The 24,445-nt window shown below is 46.5% G+C and overlaps 2 protein-coding genes across 9 annotated transcripts in view; one reads left to right on the top strand and one right to left on the bottom strand.

The window, feature by feature from the left end:
• Nucleotides 1-7,838, bottom strand: part of LOC140905804 (GTPase IMAP family member 7-like) — a 47,253-nt gene extending 39,415 nt beyond the window's left edge. Inside the window, exons 1-4 of one of the 6 annotated variants that reach the window (XM_073329306.1) lie at nucleotides 7,511-7,838; nucleotides 7,054-7,127; nucleotides 6,315-6,387; nucleotides 4,792-4,879 (exon numbers count right to left, since the gene is read on the bottom strand). The gene's annotated coding sequence lies outside the window, so the exon portion shown is untranslated. Of the gene's footprint in view, nucleotides 1-4,791; nucleotides 4,880-6,314; nucleotides 6,780-7,053; nucleotides 7,128-7,510 lie in introns of those variants that run through there. The other 5 variants (XM_073329307.1, XM_073329309.1, XM_073329305.1 and 2 more) reach the window with 5 other exon arrangements.
• Nucleotides 7,687-24,445, top strand: part of LOC140905775 (GTPase IMAP family member 8-like) — a 40,536-nt gene continuing 23,777 nt past the window's right edge. For 2 of the 3 annotated variants that reach the window (XM_073329239.1, XM_073329237.1), the window contains exons 1-2: nucleotides 7,687-8,017; nucleotides 24,124-24,217. In XM_073329239.1, coding sequence (XP_073185340.1) covers nucleotides 24,148-24,217 — 70 coding nt within the window. In that variant the 5' untranslated portion in view covers nucleotides 7,687-8,017; nucleotides 24,124-24,147. Of the gene's footprint in view, nucleotides 8,018-24,103; nucleotides 24,218-24,445 lie in introns of those variants that run through there. The other variant, XM_073329238.1, reaches the window with a different exon arrangement.

The raw sequence follows: 24,445 nt of genomic DNA, 5'->3' as shown, positions 1-24,445 counted from the left end.
GCCAAACAGGGCCAACATTAGACCCGCTGGGGCCCAGGGCAGAAAGCCGAAGCCCCACTGCATGGGGCTGAAGCCCAGGCCCCTGAGCCTCACCACCCGGGGCTGAAGCTGCAGCCCAAGCAGTATAGCTTCATGGGGGCCCCTGTGGCGTGGGGCTCTGGGCAATTCCCCTGCTCGCTACCCCCTAATGCCGGCTCTGGCTTTTCATAGATTCATAGATACTAAGGTCAGAAGGGACCATTATGATCATCTAGTCTGACCTCCTGTACAACGCAGGCAAAAGAATTTCATCCACCCACTCCTGTGAAAAACCTCTCACCTATCTCCGAGCTCTTGAAGTCCTCAAATCGTGGTTTAAAGACTTCAAGGAGCAGAGAATCCTCCAGCAAGTGACCCGTGCCCCATGCTACAGAGGAAGGCGAAAAACCTCCAGGGCCTCTTCCAATCTGCCCTGGAGGAAAATTCCTTCCCGACCCCAAATATGGTGATCAGCTAAACCCTGAGCATATGGGCAAGATTCACCAGCCAGATACTACAGAAAATTCTTTCCTGGGTAACTCAGATCCCACCCCATCTAATATCCCATCACAGGCCATTAGGCCTATTACTAAAACCATGTTATCCCATCATACCATCTCCTCCATAAACTTATCGAGTTTAATCTTAAAGCCAAGTAGATCTTTTGCCCCCACTGCTTCCCTTGGAAGTCTATTCCAAAACTTTACTGCTCTGATGGTTAGAAACCTTCGTCTAATTTCAAGTCTAAACTTCCTGATGCCCAGTTTATATCCATTTGTTCTTGTGTCCACATTGGTACTGAGCTTAAATAATTCCTCTCCCTCTCTGGTATTTATCCTTCTGATATATTTATAGAGAGCAATCCTATCTCCCCTCAACCTTCTTTTAGTTAGGCTAAACAAGCCAAGCTCCTTAAGTCTCCTTTCATAAGACAAGTTTTCCATTCCTCGGATCATCCTAGTAGCCCTTCTCTGTACCTGTTCCAGTTTGAATTCATCCTTCTTAAACATGGGAGACCAGAATTGCACACAGTATTCCAGGTGAGGTCTCACCAGTGCCTTGTCTAATGGTACTAGCACCTCCTTATCCCTACTGGAAATACCTCTCCTGATGCATCCCAAGACCGCATTAGCTTTTTTCACAACCATATCACATTGGCGGCTTGTAGTCATCCTATGATCAACCAATACTCCAAGGTCCTTCTCCTCCTCTGTTACTTCTAATTGATGCATCCCCAGCTTATAACTAACATTCTTTTTATTAGTCCCTAAATGCATGACCTTACACTTCTCACTATTAAATTTCATCCTATTACTATTTCTCCAGTTTACAAGGTCATCCAGATCCTCCTGTAGGATATCCCGGTCCTTCTCTAAATTGGCAATACCTCCCAGCTTTGTATCGTCTGCAAATTTTATTAGCACACTCCCACTTTTTGTGTCAAGGTCAGTAATAAAAAGATTAAATAAGATTGGTCCCAAAACCAATGGATATGGAGAAAGCCAGTTGTTGTGGCACAGGTGGGCCGCGGAGCCTTTATAGCATTGGGGGTGGGGGGGCGGGGGGCTCAGAAAGAAAAAGGCTGAGAACCCCTGCAGTACAGGACATATGTTTCTGGGGGGAAACCTAAGACTGGGCATGTGTTGGGGTCCCCTGCACAAGCACCAAGGCTGGCCAAAGCCAGGGTGTGACCGGAGTGTGGCTGGCAGGCTGCAGTCACACACAGACACTCGGGGCGTGGCGTGCATGCTGGAAGGCTGTTTGTGAGAGGCCCCGGTAGGAGCTGCTTCAGCAAGGCATTGTAAGGCACCCAAGGGGGAAGGGCAGGGGTGTCACAGCTGCTCATTAGTCTGGATTGTGCCCTGGTATATCACAGCTATGAATAATCATTATCAAGCTTAATTACAATCGACATTTCAGTAATTAAGTAACTGTTTAACATCCTAAATGTCTATGTTCAGATTTACGTTGCTGAACTTTCACTAACAGTGCTATATCATTTGACTGGTATACGGGAAAAAGCTTGACTGGCAAATTGATAAGTATTAAATTGTTTATATTGCAGTAGTGCCCAAGGAGGACCCCATTCAGGGGTCAGGGCCCTATAACCCAAAGACAGTCCACAGGAACCCAAAGGAAACCAAAACTGGGATCCAAAATTACAACTGACTATTTAATTTTGGGATCTTAACTTCTCCATGTCTCAATATCAGCATCTGTAAAATGGGCATATTTTTAACTTAAACACTAACAGTGTGGTTGGAACTATAGAAGATGCAGAAGAAAATTCAGTCCCTGTCCCTGGAGCTTTAGTCTAATATCCCGCTCCTCCAACTGACTGCACTCTGACAAACAGCTTTGCTCAGTGGTGCCCACGTTCCTATTTACAACCACTATTTAAATTAGGAATATTTTAACCAAGTCATTTGTGGTGCTGTGCACTAGGGGTGGAATCCACTAAAGGTCTTAAGCATTGCAATGTCTCTGCCTCTGGTTATATGCTTTGCTGGCTCGCTTTACGTGTGCAAATACCTATCTCATGCCCAAGCCCCAGTGCAATCCACAAACCAGGGGAAGATGCCATTCCCCTGCCTCTCCTGCCTGCAGTCCAGGGGGCATGCTCAGGAGAGGGTGGCGCCTCCCTTATAACTTCCAGCCAAGTAGTTAGAGCACCTGCCCAGGATGTAGGAGATCCAGGTTCAATTTTCCCCCTCCAGCAATGGAGGGAGAAAGGATTTAAACAGGGGTCACTCACCCCTCAGCAGGGTGCTCAAACCACTGGGCTATGGGATAGTCAGAGGTAGGGCTCTCTCAGTCCCTCCTGGTGAAGCTGTTTCACTTTGGATAAATATTTCAATAGTCATTGGGCGAGAGAGAGAGTGTGACTCATTACTCCAGTGGTTTGGGCACCCACCTGGGAGGGGTGAGATCTAGGGTCCAGCCCCCTCCTCCACTCACATTTTCACGACGTATCCACAGTGGAACAGCTTCCACAGGAGAGGCTGAGGGAGCCCTACCTCAGACTGTCCCACAGCTCAATGGTTAGAACCAGGGGTGCAGCCCGTAAGGCGGAAAGAAGGAAGGGTGACCACCCCCTTGCAAGTGTATGCGTGGTGCCTTTTTGAACCAGGGGGGCAATGGGTCATTGGTGGTGGGCTGGAGAGTGAGCCCACCCCACACTCACGCATCAGTGTCAGTTTCTGTCCTTCAGGTCTGGGCCTGGCTCCCCACTCCCAGCACTGCGATAAGGCACACGGGGTTCCATGGTGCTTTGGCCCCATGCACCATGTTCCAATACCACTCACTCATATTTGGCCTGTCTGCCCCTCTGTCAAGATGGGGGGGCGGCCGGGCCAAGCCTGAATGGCACTGTGACCCTGTGCACCAGGATGCAATGCCTAGGGTGGGGAGCAGGGCCCAGTCCCGCAGGGCAGGAGCCACAGCTGCTGGGTAAGTTGAGGCTGGCTAGCTCACCAGCGCATTATCAATGACCCATGATAAAATCTGGCTCACCCTGTTCAAAGCCTCTACCTGTCTGGTGGAGGGGGAGACTGAATGTGGGTTTCCCACATCCCAGGCGAGAGCTCGAACCACTGGGCTAAAAGTTAAAAGGTAGGCAGTGGAACCATCACCCCTTGCTTCTCCTGTGGAGTCAGCCAAATTTTGAACAGACCCCCTCTGAGCACACCTACCTGATTGGGTCCTGTATATGACACAGGGGGATAAACATCTGTCTTCCCCCTGTTCGTGACTTGCTCTGGGGCTTAGGTGGGAGACAGGCAGCAGTTCGCATTTGCAGAAACACATGTGCTGAAGGAACTTCTCCCCTAAAAACTTAGGCACGTAAACTTGGCCCCTACAGGGTTTGGTGGGAGTTTTATGGACTGTAGTGGAGCTGGAACTGGGGCTTGGGTGCCTAAACCTGAGATGTAGGCACCAACCTCTGGGGTTTAGTTGCCTAAGTACCTTTGTGGATCACATCCTAAGGGTACCTCTGCGTTGGAATAAAACCCCCGCAGCACAGCCTCTGAGGGCCCAGGTCAGCTCGCTCGGGCTCAGGCTTTGGCCGTGGGGTAAAAATTGCACAGTAGATAGTCAGGCTCCGGGACCCTCCCCACTTGTAGGCTCCCAGAGCTTGGGCCCCAGCTCCAGCCTGAATGTCTACACAGCAGTTTTACAGCCCCAGAGCCCGAGCCTGAGCCCAAACCAGCTGACCAACTGTACATGTTTAAATGCTGTGTAGACATACCCTAAGTGATTTGCCCAAGTGCAAACAGCAATCTCTGGCAGTGCTGGAACCAGAACCTGAGTCTCCCACAGCTCAGCTCAGCTTAATTCTAGTTGCTTTCAGCTCTCAATTCTCCAGCTAGGAGCTGGGGAAAGAAAAGGTAGAAGTTTAACTGTGCTGACAACTATGGATGGGATTCATAAAGAACTGTCATTGATCTCAATGTGGGTAAGGGGCCTACATAGTCAGGGATTCACAGAGGTGTTTATTCAGCTTTTTAAATGTAACAGCTTATCTCACTAGCTCCAGTACAGACTAATTTCTCACTTTGAGGTCTCTCTCCAAGGAAGCGGGCTAGTGACTTGCTTTTATAGAAGAGAACCATTATATCTCCACAAAAACAACGAGGAGTCCGGTGGCACCTTAAACACTAGATTTATTTGGGCATAAGCTTTCGTGGGTAAAACCCCACTTCTTCAGATGCATGGAGTGGAGATTACAGATACAGGCATAAATATACTGGCACATGAAGAGAAGGGAGTTACCTTACAAGTGGAGAACCAGTGCTGACAAGGCCAATTCAGTCAGGGTGGATGTGGCCCACTCCAAATAGCTGATGAGGAGGTGTCAATACTAAGAGAGCAAGAGGAAAATTGCTTTTGTAGTGAGTCAGCCAACAACAACTCTCCAACACCACAATCTACAGGCCACTATTCTCCAATCCCACTGAGGATTACCAAAAGAAACTACACCATCTGCTCACGAAACTCCCTGCAATAGCTCAGGAACAAATCCACACAGACACACCCCTAGAGCCCCGACCTGGGGTATTCTATCTGCTACCCAAGATACATAAACCTGGAAATCCTGGACGCCCCATCATCTCAGGCATTGGCACCCTGACAGCAGGATTGTCTGGCTATGTAGACTCCCTCCTCAGGCCCTACGCTACCAGCACTCCCAGCTATCTTTGAGACACCACTGACTTCCTGAGGAAACTACAATCCGTTGGTGATCTTCCTGAAAACACCATCCTAGCCACTATGGATGTAGAAGCTCTTTACACCAATATTCCACATGAGGATGGACTACAAGCCGTCAGGAACAGTATCCCCAATAATGTCACGGCAACCTGGTGGCTGAACTTTGTGACTTTGTCCTCACCCATAACTATTTCACATTTGGGGACAATGTATACATTCAAATCAGCGGCACTGCTATGGGTAACCGCATGGCCCCCACAGTATGCCAACATTTTTATGGCTGACTTAGAACAACACTTCCTCCGCTCTCATCCCCTAACGCCCCTCCTCTACTTCCGCTACATTGATGATATCTTCATCATCTGGACCCATGGAAAAGAAGCCCTTGAGGAATTCCACCATGATTTCAACAATTTCCACCCCACCATCAACCTCAGCATGGACCAGTCCACACAAGAGATCCACTTCCTGGACACTACAGTGCAAATAAGTGATGGTCACATAAACATCACCCTATACCGGAAACCTACTGACCGCTATTCCTACCTATATGCCTCCAGCTTTCATCCAAGACACATCACACAATCCACTGTCTACAGCCAACTCCTAAAATACAACCACATTTGCTCCAATCCCTCAGACAGAGACAAACACCTACAAGATCTATATCAAGCATTCTTAAAACTACAATACGCACCTGGGGAAGGGAGGAAACAGATTGAGAGAGCCAGACGGGCACCCAGAAGTCATCTACTACAGGACAGACCCATCAAGGAAAATAGTAGAATGCCACTGGCCATTACCTACAGCCCGCAGCTAAAACCTCTCCAACTCATCATCAAGGATCTACAACCTATCCTGGAAAATGATCCCTCACTCTCACAGACCTTGGGAGGCAGGCCAGTCCTCACTTACAGACAGCCCGCCAACCTGAAGCAAATATTCACCAGCAACCACAGACCACACCTCAGAAACACTAACCCAGGAACACAATCCCTGCAACAAACCTGTTGCCAACTCTGTCCGCATATCTAATCTAGTGACACCATCATCGGACCCAACCACACCATCAGGGACTCATTCACCTTCACATCTATGAATGGGATATATGCCATCATGTGCCAGCAATGCCCCTCTGCCATGTACATTGGAGAGTCTCTATGCAAAAGAATAAATGGACACAAATCAGAGATCAGGAATGGTAACATACAAAAGCCAGCAGAACACTTCAATCTCCCTGGACACTCAATAACAGATTTAAAAGTAGCCATCTTTCCACAAAAAAAATTTTGAAAACAGACTTCAGACTTTAGTCTCTAAAGTGCCATAAGTACTCCTTTTCTTTAGACTTCAGAGAGAAACTGCAGAGCTACAATTCATTTGCAAACTTACCACCATTCATTTGGGCTTGAACAGGGACTGGGAGTGGCTGGCTCACTACAAAAGCAATTTTCCCTCTCTTGGCATTGACCAGTCCTCATCAATTATTGGGAGTGGACCACATCCCCCCTGACTGAATTCGCCTTGTCGGCACTGGTTCTCCACTTGTAAGGTAACTCCCTTCTCTTCATGTATATTTATGCCTGTATCTGTAATTTTCACTCCATGCATCTGAAGAAGTGAGTTTTTTACCCATGAAAGCTTAAGCCCAAATAAATCTGTTAGTCTTCAAAGTGCCACGGGACTCCTTGTTGTTTTTGTGGATGCAGACTAACATGGTTACCCCTCTGATTATGTCTCCTGCAGTTATTAGACATCTATTTGGCCTAAAGCACGGTTTCAAATGAAACTAGTAATAGCTTCCTATGCTTTTAGTGTAATTACCTAACAACTGGTTTCATGCACTTGATCTCAGGTGACTGCAGTAAACAGAGTTTAGGGTCTTCTGTTTTTTTCTGCTACAAAATTAGAAAAAAAGTTAGATTTAGGACATTTCTATTCTGAGCATGCTGTAATTCAGGAACCCATTCTCAGATTCCCTTCAAATTCAGTAGAGATGTTTTGCCTTGGTCCCAGATTTAGCCGACCCATTGTGGATTATGGGGCTGACCCAAGAGTTTACAAGGAAATTGGGTTTACAATCAAAACGCCATTGCAATCGTCTCTGTGAAATGCTCCTGCTACCCCCATGGTCTCATTAGACACAGACACACACACAGAAATCAGCCTGTTGCGTTTCTTCTACCTACAACCCAGGAGCGTTGGCAGTGACTAATTTCCACGGACCAAATTCTCTGTCCAAACCCTGGAGCAAAGTTTAAATCCCATCAGCCAGCAATACCTCTGTGCTGTCCCCTCCGTTTGGAGACCAGCGTGTGCTTCCCCCGTAGCCTCCGAGCTCCCTCCAGTCTCTGCGGCGTCCTCCCAGGCTACTGGGGTGTGGACAGGACAGGTCCGTCCTTATAAGGCTGTGTCTGTTTCGTAATGCGGTTCCGTTTTACTCCGAATCCGACAACGCGCTCGCAGGAAGACGGCAGCTGCTGCTGGTCCGGGCACACGTCTCTCACTTCTCAGAGAGAACTGGCTCACCAGCCCTCTCTGCTGGCCCCGCACCCGGACCCACAGCAGAACCACAGAATGAACCGAACTCGTGTTGTCTTCCTGCGAGCGCTTTGTCTGATTCGGAGTAAAACGGAATCGCATTACGTAACCGAGGCGGCGCTATATGTCTGTGTCCTCGTCCTGTCCACACCCCAGTAGCCTGGGAGGACGCCGCAGAGGCTGGAGGGAGCTCGGAGGCTACGGGGGAAGCACACGCTGGTCTCCAAACGGAGGGGACAGCACAGAGGTATTGCTGGCTGATGGGATTTAAACTTTGCTCCAGGGTTTGGACAGAGAATTTGGTCCGTGGAAATTAGTCACTGCCAACGCTCCTGGGTTGTAGGTAGAAGAAACGCAACAGGCAGATTTTCTCTCTCTTTGCTCTGTGTGTGTGTACACATGTATGAGCCAGGGATACCAGTTTCTGAGAGAAGAAAGCACGGAGGAGCTGATTATTGGGAGCTTCAGTCGAATTTGGTCAGGGAGATTTTAAAAGCATCTGCTAATTTCCAGGCCAGTCCATTAATTTAGTGTCTTCGGATTCCCAGTGGGGAGATGTCCTAACACTCCGAGAGCTGTGTTCAGGGTGTTCGGGCTTCCAGTTCTCTGCCCGGTTTAACCTCCAGCTGGTGAAACTCCTCAGTAAGGATCAAAAGAGTTGGGAACCCGGCTCCTTTTCTGGTTAGTGGGTCCCTCGCAAACCAGTTCTGCCTGCTGCAAATGTAGCTGTTATTTGCGGGGAGGCTCCGAACAGTTTCTACGTGTTTAGTCACAAACTCTTTGTCTTTGGAATACTTGTTAGTCATGTCACAGGGTTTCAGGTGAATGTTCATCTGTGTAAAAATTCATTTAGCTTTTGGGATTCACACGGCGTTTACTGAATAGCTCAGTCCCTTGTGTCCTTGTGAACTAGGCCCCCACGAAGGGTAGCAGGTCAGACTTGGTGTTTTCATTCAAAGCCCAGAATTACCAGGGATCTGGGTATCCGGGAGACCAGCGTCTTAACTGCTGTGACTAGCAGTCTGGTACAGTCTGCTGGGAAGCCTTGCTGGTGGCTAATGAGACCATGGGGGTAGCAGGAGCATTTCACAGAGACGATTGCAATGGCGTTTTGATTGTAAACCCAATTTCCTTGTAAACTCTTGGGTCAGCCCCATAATCCACAATGGGCCAGCTAAATCTGGGACCAAGGCAAAACATCTCTACTGAATTTGAAGTGAGAGGACAACAGGTTCCTGAATTACAACATGCTAAATATGCTAAAACATGCTCCTAGAGGTTGTTGTTTTTGTTTGTTTTTTAGGGGCTGGGGGCTTAGTTTTCTGTGCCTCAGTTCTCCAGCTGTTAAATGGGGATAATGGAACTTCCCCAGTGCATGGGAGTAGTAAGGGTAAAAACAAAAAATTGAGAGGCATTCAGGCTTAGATCCACAAAGGTACTTAGGTGCCACCATGATCCCTACATAAAACTCCCACTCAGTGACTACCCATCCCTGTAGGCACCTAAACTCACATGATGCCTGAATTTTCACTTAAAGAGTCATTGGGCCAGATAGTGACTCTGTAGCCCAGTGGTCTGGGCATCCCCCAGGAGGTGGGAGATGTTAGGATATAGATATTCAGGCCTGTCTGTAAAGGCCTATACTCTAAGAATTTAGGTGTATTCTTATCACTTGGCTAGTGATAGAGGTATAAAAGAAAGAATCAAAACCACTGTCTGCCGGTGTAAGGGCCTTCTCTTACTGTGACAGTCTGAGGCCCTGTTCTTAGGCTAAGGCCTTTGGCTAAGCAGCAGAGGCTGCCATAAGCTGGGAAGCGACCGGTCACCTCCTCACATCCCAAACTAGTCACATTGAAATAAGGTGCTATTGGGCTGTCAGGCACTATCAGGACAGGTTTGTATTCCTATCACCTCCAGAGAAAGGGAAGTGCCTAGAAAATGTAAAAGGAAACTTAGTTTGATAGCATCCTGTCTGGCAAGAACTCACCTATCAATAGCTGGGATGTGAAATCCTCACTTCTGTATTGTTTTGTCATTATAGTTCCCACTTTGCTGTTGTTTGTCTGTATAATCTCTGTCTGGTTCTGTGATTGTTCCTGTCTGCTGTATAATTAATTTTGCTGGGTGTAAACTAATTCAGGTGGTGGGATATAATTGGTTACATAATCATGTTACAATATGTTAGGATTGGTTAGTTAAATTTCAGGAGAATGATTGGTTAAGGTATAGCTAAGCAGAACTCAAGTTTTACTATATAATCTGTAGTCAATGAGGAAGTGACTGGGTGGGGGTGGGCGTGGGCATGGGCATGGGGGTGTGTGAGATGGGAACAGGGAATGGGGGTAAGAAAATTGGAATCATGTTTTGCTAAAGGGGGAAATGGGAACAGGGAATGGGGGTAAGAAAATTGGAATCATATTTTGCTAAAGGGGGAGATGGGAACAGGGAATGGGGATAAGAAAATTGGAATCATGTTTTGCTAAAGGGGGAAATGGGAACAGGGAATGGGAGTAAGGAAGTTGGAATCATGTTTGGCTAAGGGTAGGAATGGGAACAGGGACACAGGTGTAAGGCTCTGTGGTGTCAGAGCTGGGAAGGAGGATACTAAGGAAGGAAACTGGAATCATGCTTGCTGGAAGTTCACCCCAATAAACATCGAATTGTTTGCACCTTTGGACTTCGGGTATTGTTGCTCTCTGTTCATGCGAGAAGGACCAGGGAAGTAAGTGGGTGAAGGAATAAGCCCCCTAACAGGAGACTCCTGGTTTAGTCCCTCTACTTCAATGAGTCTCTCATGATTGGAACAGCTCCACATCCAAATGTCCATAGCTCAGTGGCTAGAGCACCCTCCTGAGAGGTAGGATTTGAACAGGGGTCTCTTTCTCCCTGTCTGACTGAGAGGGGAATGGAATCTGGGTCTCCCACATCCCAGATCAGTTCTCTAATCACTGAGCTAAAGGCTATGAGGGGAACTTCCTCCTCCTCCCCCCACCTCAATTTTGTGAGGAGTCAGACAGACACCTAACTCATTCTTGCAAGAAACAGCTTAGGCATCTAAGTTAAACTGACTCCAGAGGTGGGGTTCCTGACTGTGGATCCAAAGCAGAGCCGGCACCTCCCTGCAACCCAGACTTGGGTGCTGAATCTGTGAGGGGGTGCAGCTTTGGCACGTCTCATTGACTAGTTTAGGCAGCTCACCACCTACTGTGCTGGCTTTTGGGGATCCCATTCTAAAGGGCTGATCTCTCCCCACCATTGGACGGGCAGCCTAGGGCCCAGATCCCCAAAGATATTGAGGGTCCTAACGTCCATTTGAATCAATGGAAGTTAGGAGCCTAAAATAACTTTGGGACCTGAGCCGAGGGGCCTGGCTCAGGCTGTGCGGTTCCCATGTGTGGTTCCAGTGACTGTCTAGATGCCTGAAAGTTCGGAGTTGTGATGCTCAGTGTCTCGATGCATAAGTCCCTTTGTGGATCCGGGCCCCAAATACTTCAGTAATAGGTGCCAGATAAATACCCCAGACAGATGTGACATTTTATGCAACTTATTTAATACACTAATTTGATGATTTAATGAACTAAACTTTATCTTGCAACAAAGTCAGACAGTTTTTTAGGGGCTCACTCACTGGCCCTGGCGAGTGAGGCCCTCTGTTTATCTACACAGACCAGGCCCTGGCAGCTGCCTCAGCCCTGAGCCGGGGAGGGCCGTCCTGTGAGAGCAGTGGTCACGCTCCATGGCCCAGGCAGTTCTTGGCTTAGCTGAGTTTGCCAACTAGTGCAAAGCCTGCTGGTGACTTTGTGATGTGGGAGCTGGGACTGAGACTCGCCAAACACCACCCGTTATCTGGGAACGGCTCTTAGTCGTCTCTGAGCTGGGCTGGATTCAATAATGGTTCATTTAAATGGGGGAAGGGGGTGGACACTGATAACTCTTGCAGCACTGGGGAAGTTCTAGGAGACTGGCAGAAAGCTAATGTTGTGTCAGGGTTATTAAAAAGGTAAATGGGACAACGTGGGTAATTCTGGGCCTGTCAGTCTGACGTCGATCCTGGGAAAGATCATGGAGTCGTTGATTGTCATAAATTATATTGCCCTCCTTTAATTCTTTATTAATCAAAGAATTAAAGGAGGGCAATATAATTTACGGCAATCAACATGGGTTTATGTAAAATAGATCTTGTCAAACTAACTGAATACCTTTTTAGGATGAGATTACAAGTTTGGATGATAAAGACAATAGTGTTGATGTAATAGATTTCTGTAAGGTGTTGGTACTGGGGGGAGGGAGAGGGGCTTGCAGGGACTATAGTCACCCCAAAATTCACCTTAAGCCCCCCGTCTCCCCTCCCCAATGCAAAGATCAAAGCTGCTGGGCACCTGGAGGGTGGGAGAGAGCACCCCAGAGCCCCCGCCTCAGCTCCCTGTCTGCGCTCCTCTCCCAGCTCTACTTAGCACAAGCTCTGGGCTGCTGCTGCTCTGCTTGCTGGGATCCATTCTGGGGGTGCATGAGGCCATCCTGGGACTTGCAACTAGGAGCGGCGGTGGTGGTGGCTCGTTGGTGCCTTTGCCTTGTGGGGGCACCTTGGTGCTAGCAGCTCTGGCCCCACAAGGTGCCGGCACAGGGTTAAAGCGGTGTCAGGCTGCTCGCTGACACTGACTGATGTGGCAGGAGGCTGCGGGGGATCCGGGGGGACTGAAGGGATGAAGCACCCAGCTCCCCCACCACCCTTCTGAGAGCAGGTGCTCTCTGGGTAACGCATCTCCTGGTGCTGCGAGTATGGCCTCTCTGGCTTGGAGTGGCTCTGCTGGGGGAGGGGGCACTGGGATCAGCGGATGCCTCCCGGGGGGGTGGGGTGATATGGGGGGGTGGAGCAGCCTTGGAGCAATCCCTGGAGCAGAAAGTCCAAAGGCCTGGACAGACTGGGACCAGCTAAAAAAAGGAAGGGGGCACCACCATCCTGAAGTCCCCAGCCATGTGCCACTCAGGTGGGAAACCTCCACCAAGGCGGCTTCCCCAATTTTCTCAAGTCCCTTCTTGTACCATTAGCTGTTTCCCCCTCCCTTTACTTAATTCTTTGTCCAGAAGTTTTAAACTCCCCCTGCCCCCCCGATGATTTCTGCCAATTCTCTCTGAAAGCCAGGCTTTGCCAGGAACAACCAGCTTCTACTTTGTTCAGCAGGCTCAGGAGCTGCAAGTACTTGCTTCCGTTCTTTGTTGGGGAGGAGGTGTTATGTCTCCAATGCTGGGGCAGGGCCGGCCCACAACATTTTGGCACCTGAGGCTGGGAGCTCAAATGACGCCCCCATGCCTCCTCGCTTGGGCCAAAACTTTGAAAGTTCTCAGTTCTGCCTTCTTCCTGTTCTACTCCTCTCATGGTACTGCTCTGCTACCTACCTCAACAAAGGAGAACTAACAACTTAAAATGCCTTGTTCAAAAATTTTAAGTAACACTTAACTTTCAAATGCCTGAACAGCAAAGTAACTTTTCTTGTCTGCATAGTAAACACTGGCATTTTTACCTGTTTGATTAATCAAAGTGGTGCTTTCCATGCCTTCTTGGTTGCAAAGATTTGAACTGCTTCCTGATGGTCCACAGTCTGGGCCAGCTCATGCTCTGTTGAGATGGTTGCAAGGCCAACCAGCCTCTCCTGTGTCATTGTGGAGCGTAGCTGTGTTTTTATTAACTTCAGCTTGGAGAAGCTGCGTTCTCCACTGGGAACTGTTACAGGAAGTGTTAGAAGTATGCACAGAGCAACAAAAGCATTTGGAAAGAGGGTGGTCATCTTATCTGTGCACATATATTCCAGAACAGCTTTTGGAGTTGATCCTGCTGAAATGTATCTTGAAAGGGCTTTCAGTTCATCACCTAAATCACTCGCATCAATATCGTGCATGTCATCATGTGTCAACTCTGTCTCTAGTGCCCTGCATTGCTGATGTAGGTCTTCTTCAGGTATAGTGAGGAGTTTGGGAATATCATACAACATCCCAAATATACTGCTGTGTTCCTTGAGCTGCATGAAACGTTCTTCAACTGACTGTATTGCACACTCTAGCACCTGGTTAAAGAATTCAACTTCGAATTGTTGTTTGAGGTCTCTTATGGGATTATCCCGTGCCCCATAATCAAAATGTCTTCTTTGGTGACTCTTGTATTCTTGAAAGCGTGGGAAAATAGCTTCAGTGTGAAGTTCCTCTGCCAACTTCTGTGCACTCTTTAGAACTTTTGAAATCCCTCATCTGACCAGTAAGACTGTAGGTATGACTTTGCTTTGTCCAGTTGTTCCATTGCTCCAGATATATCAAAGTCAACACCTTGGAGTCTCTTGCTTACAACTGTTAGGGGGCTTATTCCTTCACCCACTTACTTCCCTGGTCCTTCTCTCAGGAACAGAGAGTAACAATACCCGAAGTCCAAAGGTGCAAACAATTCGATGTTTATTGGGGTGAACTTCCAGCAAGCATGATTCCAGTTTCCTTCCTTAGTGTCCTCCTTCCCAGCTCTGACACCACAGAGCCTTACACCTGTGTCCCTGTTCCCATTCCTGCCCTTAGCCAAACATGATTCCAATTTCCTTACCCCCATTCCCTGTTCCCATTTCCCCCTTTAGCAAAACATGATTCCAATTTCCCCATCCCCATTCCCTGTTCCCATTTCCCCCACCCTCCATTCCCTGTTCCCATTTCCCCTCCCCACACCCACTCACCCACCCACTTCCTGATTGACTACAGACTATAGAGTAAAACTTGAGTTCTGCTTAGCTATACCTTAACCAATAGTTTCCCTGAAATTTAACTAACCAATCCTAACATATTGTAACATGATTATGTAACCAGTTATATCCCACCACCTTAATTAGTTTACACCCAGCAAAATTAATTATACAGCAGACAGGAACAATCACAGAACCAGACAAACATTGTACAGACAAACAATGGGGAAATGGGGACTACAGTGATAGAACAAACACAGAAGTGAGGATTTCACATCCCAGCTATTGCTAAGTGAGTTCTTGCCAGACAGGATGCTACCAAACTAAGTTTCCTTTTACATCTTCTAGGCACTTCCCTTTCTCTGGAGGTGATAGGCGTTATCAGGACAGGATTGTATCCTAACAGCCCAATAGCACCTTCTTTCAATGTGACTAGTTTGGGATGTGAGGAGGTGACCGGTCGCTTCCCAGCTTATGGCAGCCTCTGCTGCTTAGCCAAAGGCCTTAGCCTAAGAACAGGCCTCAGACTGTCACAGTAGGAGAAGGCCCTTACACCGGCAGACAGTGATTTTGATTCTTTCTTTTATACCTCTAGAACTAGCCAAGTGGTAAGAAGACACCTAAATTCTTAGAGTACAGGCCTTTACAGACAGGCCTGAATATCTAGATCCTAACAACAACATTTATTTCAAACAGTCTGTCATGCCACAACACTACGCCACACAGCAATGTGAAGTGACGTATGTTTCTGGTGATTCCATTTCCCTCTGCCCCTGTTCTCCCATGACCAGTTCCTGTCGTAACATTATCCTCCATCACGGCAACTGTGGCATCATCTATCTTCCCAATTTGGTGTTTGACAGGCTTTATCGCCTCCACTCGACTTTCCCATCGTGTGGCACTCAGTGGTTTCAGTGTCAGAGAGGATGTTCCCAGATGTTGCTTCAAAATTTGCCATCGATGTGTTGATGCAGAGAAAAATACAGAGATGCTCTGAATTACATTAAAAAATTCAGCAGCCTCACTAGAAGCTGATGTTGCATCACTGACCACGATGTTCAATGAATGAGAACTGCATGGGACAAAAAAAGCTCGAGGGTTTAACTCTCAGATCCGTGTCTGCACTGCTCTGTTCTTTCCTCTCATGTTGGCACCATTATCGTAGCCCTGACCTCTCATGTCAGCTATCGCAATTCCCGTATCTTCCAGCTTTTTAAGAAGCACATTTGTCATACCAGCTCCTGTAGTATCATTAATGTCAATAAATTCTAGAAAATGCTCTCTGACAATCACCATTGCAGGGACATTGTCACTAGGTTCTGTTGTTGTTACAAAACACACCATTAAAGTCATTTGTTCCGTATGGCTGATGTCAGGTGTGCAGTCCAGAATAACAGAGTAATACCTTGCTGACTTCAGAACTTCTGTTTGACTTTTGTTGCCAGTAACTGTGTGATCTCATTTTGAATTGTTTTGCCAAGGTAGTGGTGTGTACATTTCTTGGGTGGTGACTCTTCTGAGATGTTTCTGGAGTACAGCACCAAACTCAGCCATCAGCTCCACAATTTAAAGGAAGTTTCCATTGTTTGGCGCATACAGCTGATCTGAAGTGCCACGCAGGGCTAGGTTTTGGGGAGCAAGCATTCTCACAATGGCAATGAGCCTTTTCAGAACATGTTGCCAGTAAAGAGACTCTGATGGAACCTTCTCTTGATGCTGATCATCTATGGTGGCCTTTAACCTTCGTCTCACCCTCAAGCTCTTTCCACCTATGGAGTGCTCTCTGGTGATTTGCTGCCTTCTCATGGCATGCCAGATTTCTAGCCAGATTTTTCCAGTCCTTTCTTCCTGTAGAACCCAATGTGTCTGGAACATTAGACTGGAAGAGTTTGCAACAAAACCAGTATGCAGCATTCTGGGTTTCTGAGAACATAAGCCATGGCCTCTCCACTTTGTCACCATTGGGGATTTCATACCAGTAATGTGTTGGATGGAAACTTCTACTTTCATTGTCTTTGGGGAACATGAAGTTTTTCACTTGCTGTGGCCCGTGCAGTACAAGGAAGTCCCTCGGGCTACTGCTCAAGTGGGTCCACAGTCCTGGATCCTCTAGACTCAAGGAACTAAACTCAGCAGCAGCTGTTTCTTGTGCCTCCACCACACTCTCTTCTCTGATCTACACTTTTCTTCAGGACTGTGCATGGCTACATACATTTGAGATGGAGATATGGATGCTGCAACAGCTGCCAGGTCATCTGCACTCTGACTGACTGGAAGATCAGGCATCTCCTCACCACTCACATCCTCACTAGGGCCGGAAGGCTCACCATGAACATTTGTGTCTATGTATCTCAGGAGAGCTCCTTCCTGCTTAGATAGAAAAGCTTCCTTTGCTTTCTTTCTTTTTCTGAATGCTGCCCCAGAGGGGTATTTTCTTCTTTCACTCATGGCTGCTGTTCTGGGCCAGCTATAGTGGCTCTCAACACTCAATTGAAGGGGACAAATAAGCAAGCTGGTAGCAGGGCCTGAGTGAGGGAAGATTTCAGCATCTTAAGGGCCTAACTGACTCCTACTACTTCAGTTGATTGCCTGTTTTCCTCAAGTGGGTTCAGGGAAGCAGCAGGAAACCAGAAACTCCCTGAGAAGCTGGGGTTAATCAGTCCAGGCTCCTGCAGGTGCTAGAGAGGTACATAAGAGGCTGCTCCTCCTCTCTCTCCCTGCAGAGCCTGCTGCAGACACAATTTTCTACACTCTGAGTCCTAGTGACCCCCCCGCCCCCCGCTATTCTGGCACCTGAGGCAGCTGCCTCAGTTCACCTCTTTGTAAGGCCAGCCCTGTGCTGGGGAATGAACGGCTCTGCTAGAGCCAAGTGAGCTTCTGTCTAATGGGAGAGGACACTTCTCCTTCTCCACTGCAGTGGCTTCAGATATTGGGGTCATACCTGGGCTTTGGTGACATTGATGTGCTATGTTTAGCGAGATGTAACTTTGTCTTCACCTTCGTATGACTCAATCCAGCCAGAAGCACCAAAGTTAGTTTCCCCCAAATTATTTTAGTTCTGTGCATTGCCCTAAACAGAAGACTATTTATGAGGAATAGCCAAGTGTTCCTTTTACTTAAAGGGTATTATTAAATAACTTAAATGTGATCAACATTAGCCTTCTTTCATCATGGCAACATAACTGGCTATTACAATAAAGCTGATCAAGACTACTGGGGAAAATACTGTTTACCACAAGTAGATTTTCAGATGACAACAGTGCCTAATTGACCCGTTAGCCATAGTCTGTTCAAGCACATATATACATGAAGGGCCTGATCCAATGCCAATTGTCTTCACTATGAAGCCTCCAATTAATTTCAGTGGGCTTGGAATCAGACCCTTGGTAAAAATACTGTTACCAGTCTCCATCAGGAGCCATGCACTCCAAATCACAAAGACTCCAGACAGTGAAGTCCCCCCTTCTCCTTTGTTTCCATTTAAATTTATATTTGCTTTCAGGTCTGATAATTATATAACTAACTTTACTGGAAGAAGGTATTTCAATGAAATAGAGATATGTTTTATTCTTTTTCAATATTACATTGTGAATTTCCTTTCTAGATGTTGATTGTAATAGCAATTTAAAATCAACATTCACCATTCTTAACTTCTTCCAACTCTTTTCTTAAATTTGCCCTATTATCATTAACTATTGCAGTACATATGGCATGTATTGTCATACCCTGGCCTGAGACCTCTGCAAAACCAAGAGTTAAGCATTGTTGTGAGTTTCAAGATGTCTTAGGGGAAAATCCACATAAAGAGTTGATAGAATAGTATGTTATCTGCTGAACCATTACACTGTATTATGTAAACACGTTTACACATTTTTTAAAGTGTCTTTTAGAATCATAGAATCGTAGGACTGGAAGGGACCTCGAGAGGTCATCTAGTCCAGTCCCCTGCACTCATGGCAGGACTAAGTATTATGTAGACCAGTGGTTCTCAAAGCCGGTCCACCGCTTGTTCAGGGAAAGCCCCTAGCGGGCTGGGCCTGTTTGTTTACCTGCCACGTCCACAGGTTCGGCCGATCGTGGCTCCCGCAGTTCGCCACTCCAGGCCAATGGGGGCTGCAGGAAGGGCGGCCAGCACGTCCCTTGGCCCGTGCCGCTTCCCGCAGCCCCCATTGGCCTGGAGCGGCGAACCGTGGCCAGTGGGAGCCGCGATCGGCCAAACCTGCGGACGCGGCAGGTAAACAAACAAGTGGTGGACCGGTTTTGAGAACCACTGATCTAGACCATCCCTGACAGGTGTTTCTTACCTGCTCTTAAAAATCTCCAATGACGGAGCTTTCACAACCTCTCTAGGTGATTTATTCCAGTGCTTAAACACTCTGACAGTTTGGAAGTTTTTCCCAATGTCCACCTAAACCGCCCTGGCTGCAATTTAACCCCATTGCTTCTTGTCCTGTCTTCAGAGGTTAAGGAGAACAATTCATCCCCCTCCTCCTTGTAACAACCTTTTATGTATTTGAGAACTCTTATCATGTCCACCCTCAGGCTTCTCTTTTCCAGACTAAACACACCCAGATTTGTCAATCTTTCATCATAGATCAAATTTTCTAGACCTTTAATCATTTTTGTTGCTCTTCTTTGGACTTTCTACAATTTGTCCACATCTTTTCTGAAATGTGGTGCCCAGAACTGGACACAGTACTCCAGGTGAGGCCTAATCAGTGCAGAATAGAACAGAAGAATTACTTCTCATATCTTGCTTACAACACTGCTGCTAATACATCCCAGAAACTGTTGACTCATATTTAGCTTGTGATCCACGATGACCCCCAGATCCCTTTCTGCAGTACTCCTTCCTAGGCAGTCATTTCCCATTGTGTATGTGTGCAACTGATTGTTTCTTCCTAAGTGGAGTGTTTTGCATTTGTCCTTATTGAATTTCATCCTCTTTACTTCAGACCATTTCTCCAGTTTGTCCAGATCATTTTGAATTTTCATCCTGTCCTCCAAAGCGCTTGCAACCCCTACCTGCTTGGTATCATCCGCAGACCTTATAAGTGTACTCTCCATGCCATGAACTAAATCATTGATGAAGATATTGAACAGAACCAGATCCAAAACTGATCTCAGCGGGACCCCAATTGCTATGCCCTTGTGGTTTGACTGAACCACTGATAACTCCACTCTGGGAATGGTTATCCAACCAGTTATGCACCCACCTTATAGTAGCTCCATCTAGGTTGTATTTCCCTAGTTTGTTTATGAGAAGGTCATGTGAGACAGTATCAAAAGCCTTACTAAAGTCAAGATATACCACATCTACTGCTTCCCTTCTATCCACAAGGCTTGTTATCCTGTCAAAGAAAGCTATCAGGTTGGTTTGACACAATTTGTTCTTTACAAAGCCATGCTGACTATTACTTATCACCTTATTATCTTCTAGGTGTTTGCGGATCGATTGCTTGATGATTTGTTCCATTATCTTTCCTGGTGCTGAAGTTAAGATGACTGGTCTGTAATTCCCCAGGTTGTCCTTATTTCCCTTTTTATAGATGGGCACTATATTTGCCCTTTTCTAGTCATCATAGAATCATAGAATATCAGGGTTGGAAGGGACCCCAGAAGGTCATCTAGTCCAACCCCCTGCTCGAAGCAGGACCAATTCCCAGTTAAATCATCCCAGCCAGGGCTTTGTCAAGCCTGACCTTAAAAACCTCTAAGGAAGGAGATTCTACCACCTCCCTAGGTAACGCATTCCAGTGTTTCACCACCCTCTTAGTGAAAAAGTTTTTCCTAATATCCAATCTAAACCTCCCCCACTGCAACTTGAGACCATTACTCCTCGTTCTGTCATCTGCTACCATTGAGAACAGTCTAGAGCCATCCTCTTTGGAACCCCCTTTCAGGTAGTTGAAAGCAGCTATCAAATCCCCCCTCATTCTTCTCTTCTGCAGGCTAAACAATCCCAGCTCCCTCAGCCTCTCCTCATAAATCATGTGTTCCAGACCCCTAATCATTTTTGTTGCCCTTCGCTGGACTCTCTCCAATTTATCCACATCCTTCTTGAAGTGTGGGGCCCAAAACTGGACACAGTACTCCAGATGAGGCCTCACCAATGTCGAATAGAGGGGAACGATCACGTCCCTCGATCTGCTCGCTATGCCCCTACTTATACATCCCAAAATGCCATTGGCCTTCTTGGCAACAAGGGCACACTGCTGACTCATATCCAGCTTCTCGTCCACTGTCACCCCTAGGTCCTTTTCCGCAGAACTGCTGCCTAGCCATTCGGTCCCTAGTCTGTAGCTGTGCATTGGGTTCTTCCGTCCTAAGTGCAGGACCCTGCACTTATCCTTATTGAACCTCATCAGATTTCTTTTGGCCCAATCCTCCAATTTGTCTAGGTCCTTCTGTATCCTATCCCTCTGGAATCTCTCCTGTCTTCCATGACTTTTTGAAGATAATCACTAATGTCTCAGATATCTCCTCAGTCAGCTCCTTGAGTATTCTAGGATGTATTTCATCAGGCCCTGGTGACTTGAACTTTATATAAATGTTTAAGAACTTTAAATTCTCAGGTTGTTACCATAATGGGTTGCAAGAGTTCGAACATCTGTAACAATTTAATTCATAATTAAAACAAGCCCAATAGCTATTTTTATATATCTCACTTTTCGTATTTTGAAAGAGTGATTTTAAGGAACTAGGTATTATTTCAGCTCCATTGCATAACAGTGCTGCTACGATTAAAGGCTCTGTAACTGTTCTATTTTATATATCTTAGCCATTAGGAGCTTATCTTTTAGGTATAGATATTTGCTCCAGGATGAATTTTTGGATTAAAGAATCTTAGCCCAAATGATATTTTTAGTACAGTTTTAGTACACTGGTCAAAAGCCTGACCAGTGTATGTTTAATGCCCAGTGTGCCCCCCCTCAATGTGGAGAGGACAACGCACCAGCCCCTGTTCCTGAGCAGATTTCCCTTTGCACTTCAAACAACACGCTGTTTTAGGTAAAAAAAATATATATATAAAGCAGCTTTATTAACTACAGAAAGATAGAATTTAAGTGATTGTAAGTAATAACCAACTTTGATCTGTACGCTATCTAAGAAATAAAACAAAATCAAAATCTAAGTTCTATTCACTAGACAGGATTTGAATCAAGCAATGTCTCACCCTGATGGTACAAACAGTCCTCCAAACTTCCATACACCAGCTAGAAATCCCTTCAGCCTGAGACTACATCCCCAGTTCAGTCTTAGTTGCTAAGGTGTTTCCAGGTGTTGAGTTGTGGTGGGAGTGAGGCCAAGTGATGATGTCACTTCCCCCTTTTATAGCTTCTTCCATGTGGGGGGAACTTCATTGTTTCAAGCAAAGTCCCCAGCAGAGTTTGTGGAAAAGTACAGGCGCAAGATGGAGTCCAGTATCACATGATCTAGTCACATGCCCTTCCATGCATCGATGAGTTATAGCAGCCATTATTCATATACTGGCTGAAGCATCCACAGGAAAATCCATCAGGTGAGGATAAACTTCTTCCATGGATGGGCCATTAACTTGAATAGTAGATTCACAACGTGCTGGCTAGGCTGGATGTAAACTACCATGTGGGTGTTACCCAGGAGCAAACACATTTGAAATATTAGTACATAGTCAATATTCTTAACTTCAGATACAAAAATGAAACATGCATACAAATAGGATAATCACATTCAGCAAACCGTAACTTTTCCATTGACACCTTACATGACATAATTTGTACAAGATATGTTGCAATTATATAACACTGGCGAACATGGGAGTGCCAAGGTGTGACTTTGGGTACAAAATGCCACACCTTGGATGAACAATTTTTAACTTTGGGTTCTTGGCCAATTGTTCTGTTCGACTGTTTGCTATTAACTATTTGTTATTGTTGAGGTGGGATTTGTCACCTGTCACAAGATAGTGTTTCTACTTCTTGACAGGATGGCTAACTTTTCTGAAAGAAGAAAAATGTACAGCAAATGAGGAATACTCTTGGTCATCCACAAACACCTAGGTTTACATGTGAATTTGTCTGTTTGTATGAACAACAGCCATTCGCCAAACACTTAGGCAACCAAAATCTGTTCACATTTATGTTCACAAATATCAAAATGGCTTGTACATATTTGAATCAAGCAGCATTTCAGAATTTGAAGGATTTTTTCCAAACTGTCCTGGAGTATTCAACTAACTCTAGTTTATAGATTTTCATATACTTGGACATCTCTCTCAGTGCTTGAACTAGTGTTAGGATTTCACTTCCTCATCAGTAGAACTGGCTGACAAAGGATCACTACTAGTCTTCTAAAGTTGGGTCTGAATTAAGCATTTTAGATCTGTCTGCCTCCCCAGCCCTGTGCAGACAGCTGGCACTGCAGACCTTGAGCAAACCACCCAATGACCACAAGATCCATTAAGGGACGAAAGCATCAGGTCAGATTTATTGTTGATGAAGCAATAGCACCTGGCAGACTCTATGAGGATACTAAGACAGTCTGCCCTTGACAATGGATGCAGCTCAGTCAGTGGCGGGACTTCCCACTGCCTCCTAGGCTGGCCAGAGATACTCCCTCTGAGACACATCTTTATACCCTGATACAAACAAGTTAGTACTGCCCCCGACGCCACCTTGTACATGTTGGTTCGATCAAAACATTTGTATTGCATACTGTCATCCTGACCTTATCTTTTAGGAGGGGTCAGTGTGTTCCGTTATCCTTGGGGAATGTTTTTGTACCATCCTTGATATCAGAGTATTTTGGTACCACTTAATATCGGGATGTGTTTGCGTGAGTGCTCTGTGACTAGCACTTCTCAGTCAGATTCTGTGAACAGCTTCTGCCTCATACCAGGTTTCTGATACAAGGGCTTATGTCTTTGGCTCTCTTCTTACTCCATCTTCACCCCGAGGGCTCCCCGCAGTGTTCCACTGCGCAGGTCCCCTGCCTGGGCCTCCTACCCCTGCTCAGCGCACATCCCTCCAGAGTCCACCGTCTTGCTTCCAGGCTCGGCTTCCCCTGACCAAGCTGGATTTTCTCCTTTTCACAAAGGGCCACTGCCCGAGTTTTCCACTTGTCCAGGGTCCCCAGCTCTGGTCAGTTCTGACCTGCAGATCTGTTCCAGCTCTCCTCAGAACCTGGCTCTCTCTGCTGGGTCTCCTGCAGCTTTCTCCAGCTGCTTCCTGTCTGACTCTCCTGCTCTCCACAGCTCTCACCTGCCAATCTCCTCCCACTACAGCCCAGGTGCCCTCTTAAGTCCTGTTGAAGATCAGCTGACGAATCATAGGTGCACTGGCCTCTTTCCTCTTAAACCAATCTCCCCACTGTATTTTCCACTGAATGCATCTGATGAAGTGAGCTGTAGCTCACGAAAGCTTATGCTCAAATAAATTGGTTAGTCTCTAAGGTGCCACAAGTCCTCCTTTTCTTTTTGTCGTCTAAACTGTGTATTAGCAAAGCAGTAATATGAAAAATAGAGAAATGCTTTTGTTGCATGAAAGACACATTCTGCACACACAGAATGTTTTGGTTGGTGCTAAACTGAAACTGTTATGACTACACCCTTTAACACAGGATAGTAAATAACTGTTTTCCTCTTTCTTCTCTTCAGTAATCCAGTGAGATACTGAGTATTATGTTGGGATTGAACATCTTTCCGGTTCCAGGTGCAATGAGTACCTCCAAAGACACTGAACAGCTTGAAGGTAAGGTTTTTATCACTTGTATTCAGGGAAATGTGACAGGGTGTACTCACCTCTCATGAGCATCTCCTGTCAGCTGGGTGAGAACCTGCACTCTCTTTGTTCACGGCGCCCCTTCTTGACTGTTGCTCTCGTCAGGTCTTCAGTGGCTCAGCCCTCCGGCTAAGTCACACGCAGTCTAAGCACATGAAGGAACCCCTGCTGGGCTAACAAAAGTCCAACAGGGCCTGT

This window comes from Lepidochelys kempii, chromosome 2, assembly GCF_965140265.1.
Source record: "Lepidochelys kempii isolate rLepKem1 chromosome 2, rLepKem1.hap2, whole genome shotgun sequence".
Taxonomy (NCBI): domain Eukaryota; kingdom Metazoa; phylum Chordata; order Testudines; family Cheloniidae; genus Lepidochelys; species Lepidochelys kempii.
This window is presented reverse-complemented; position numbering and strand designations above follow the sequence as displayed.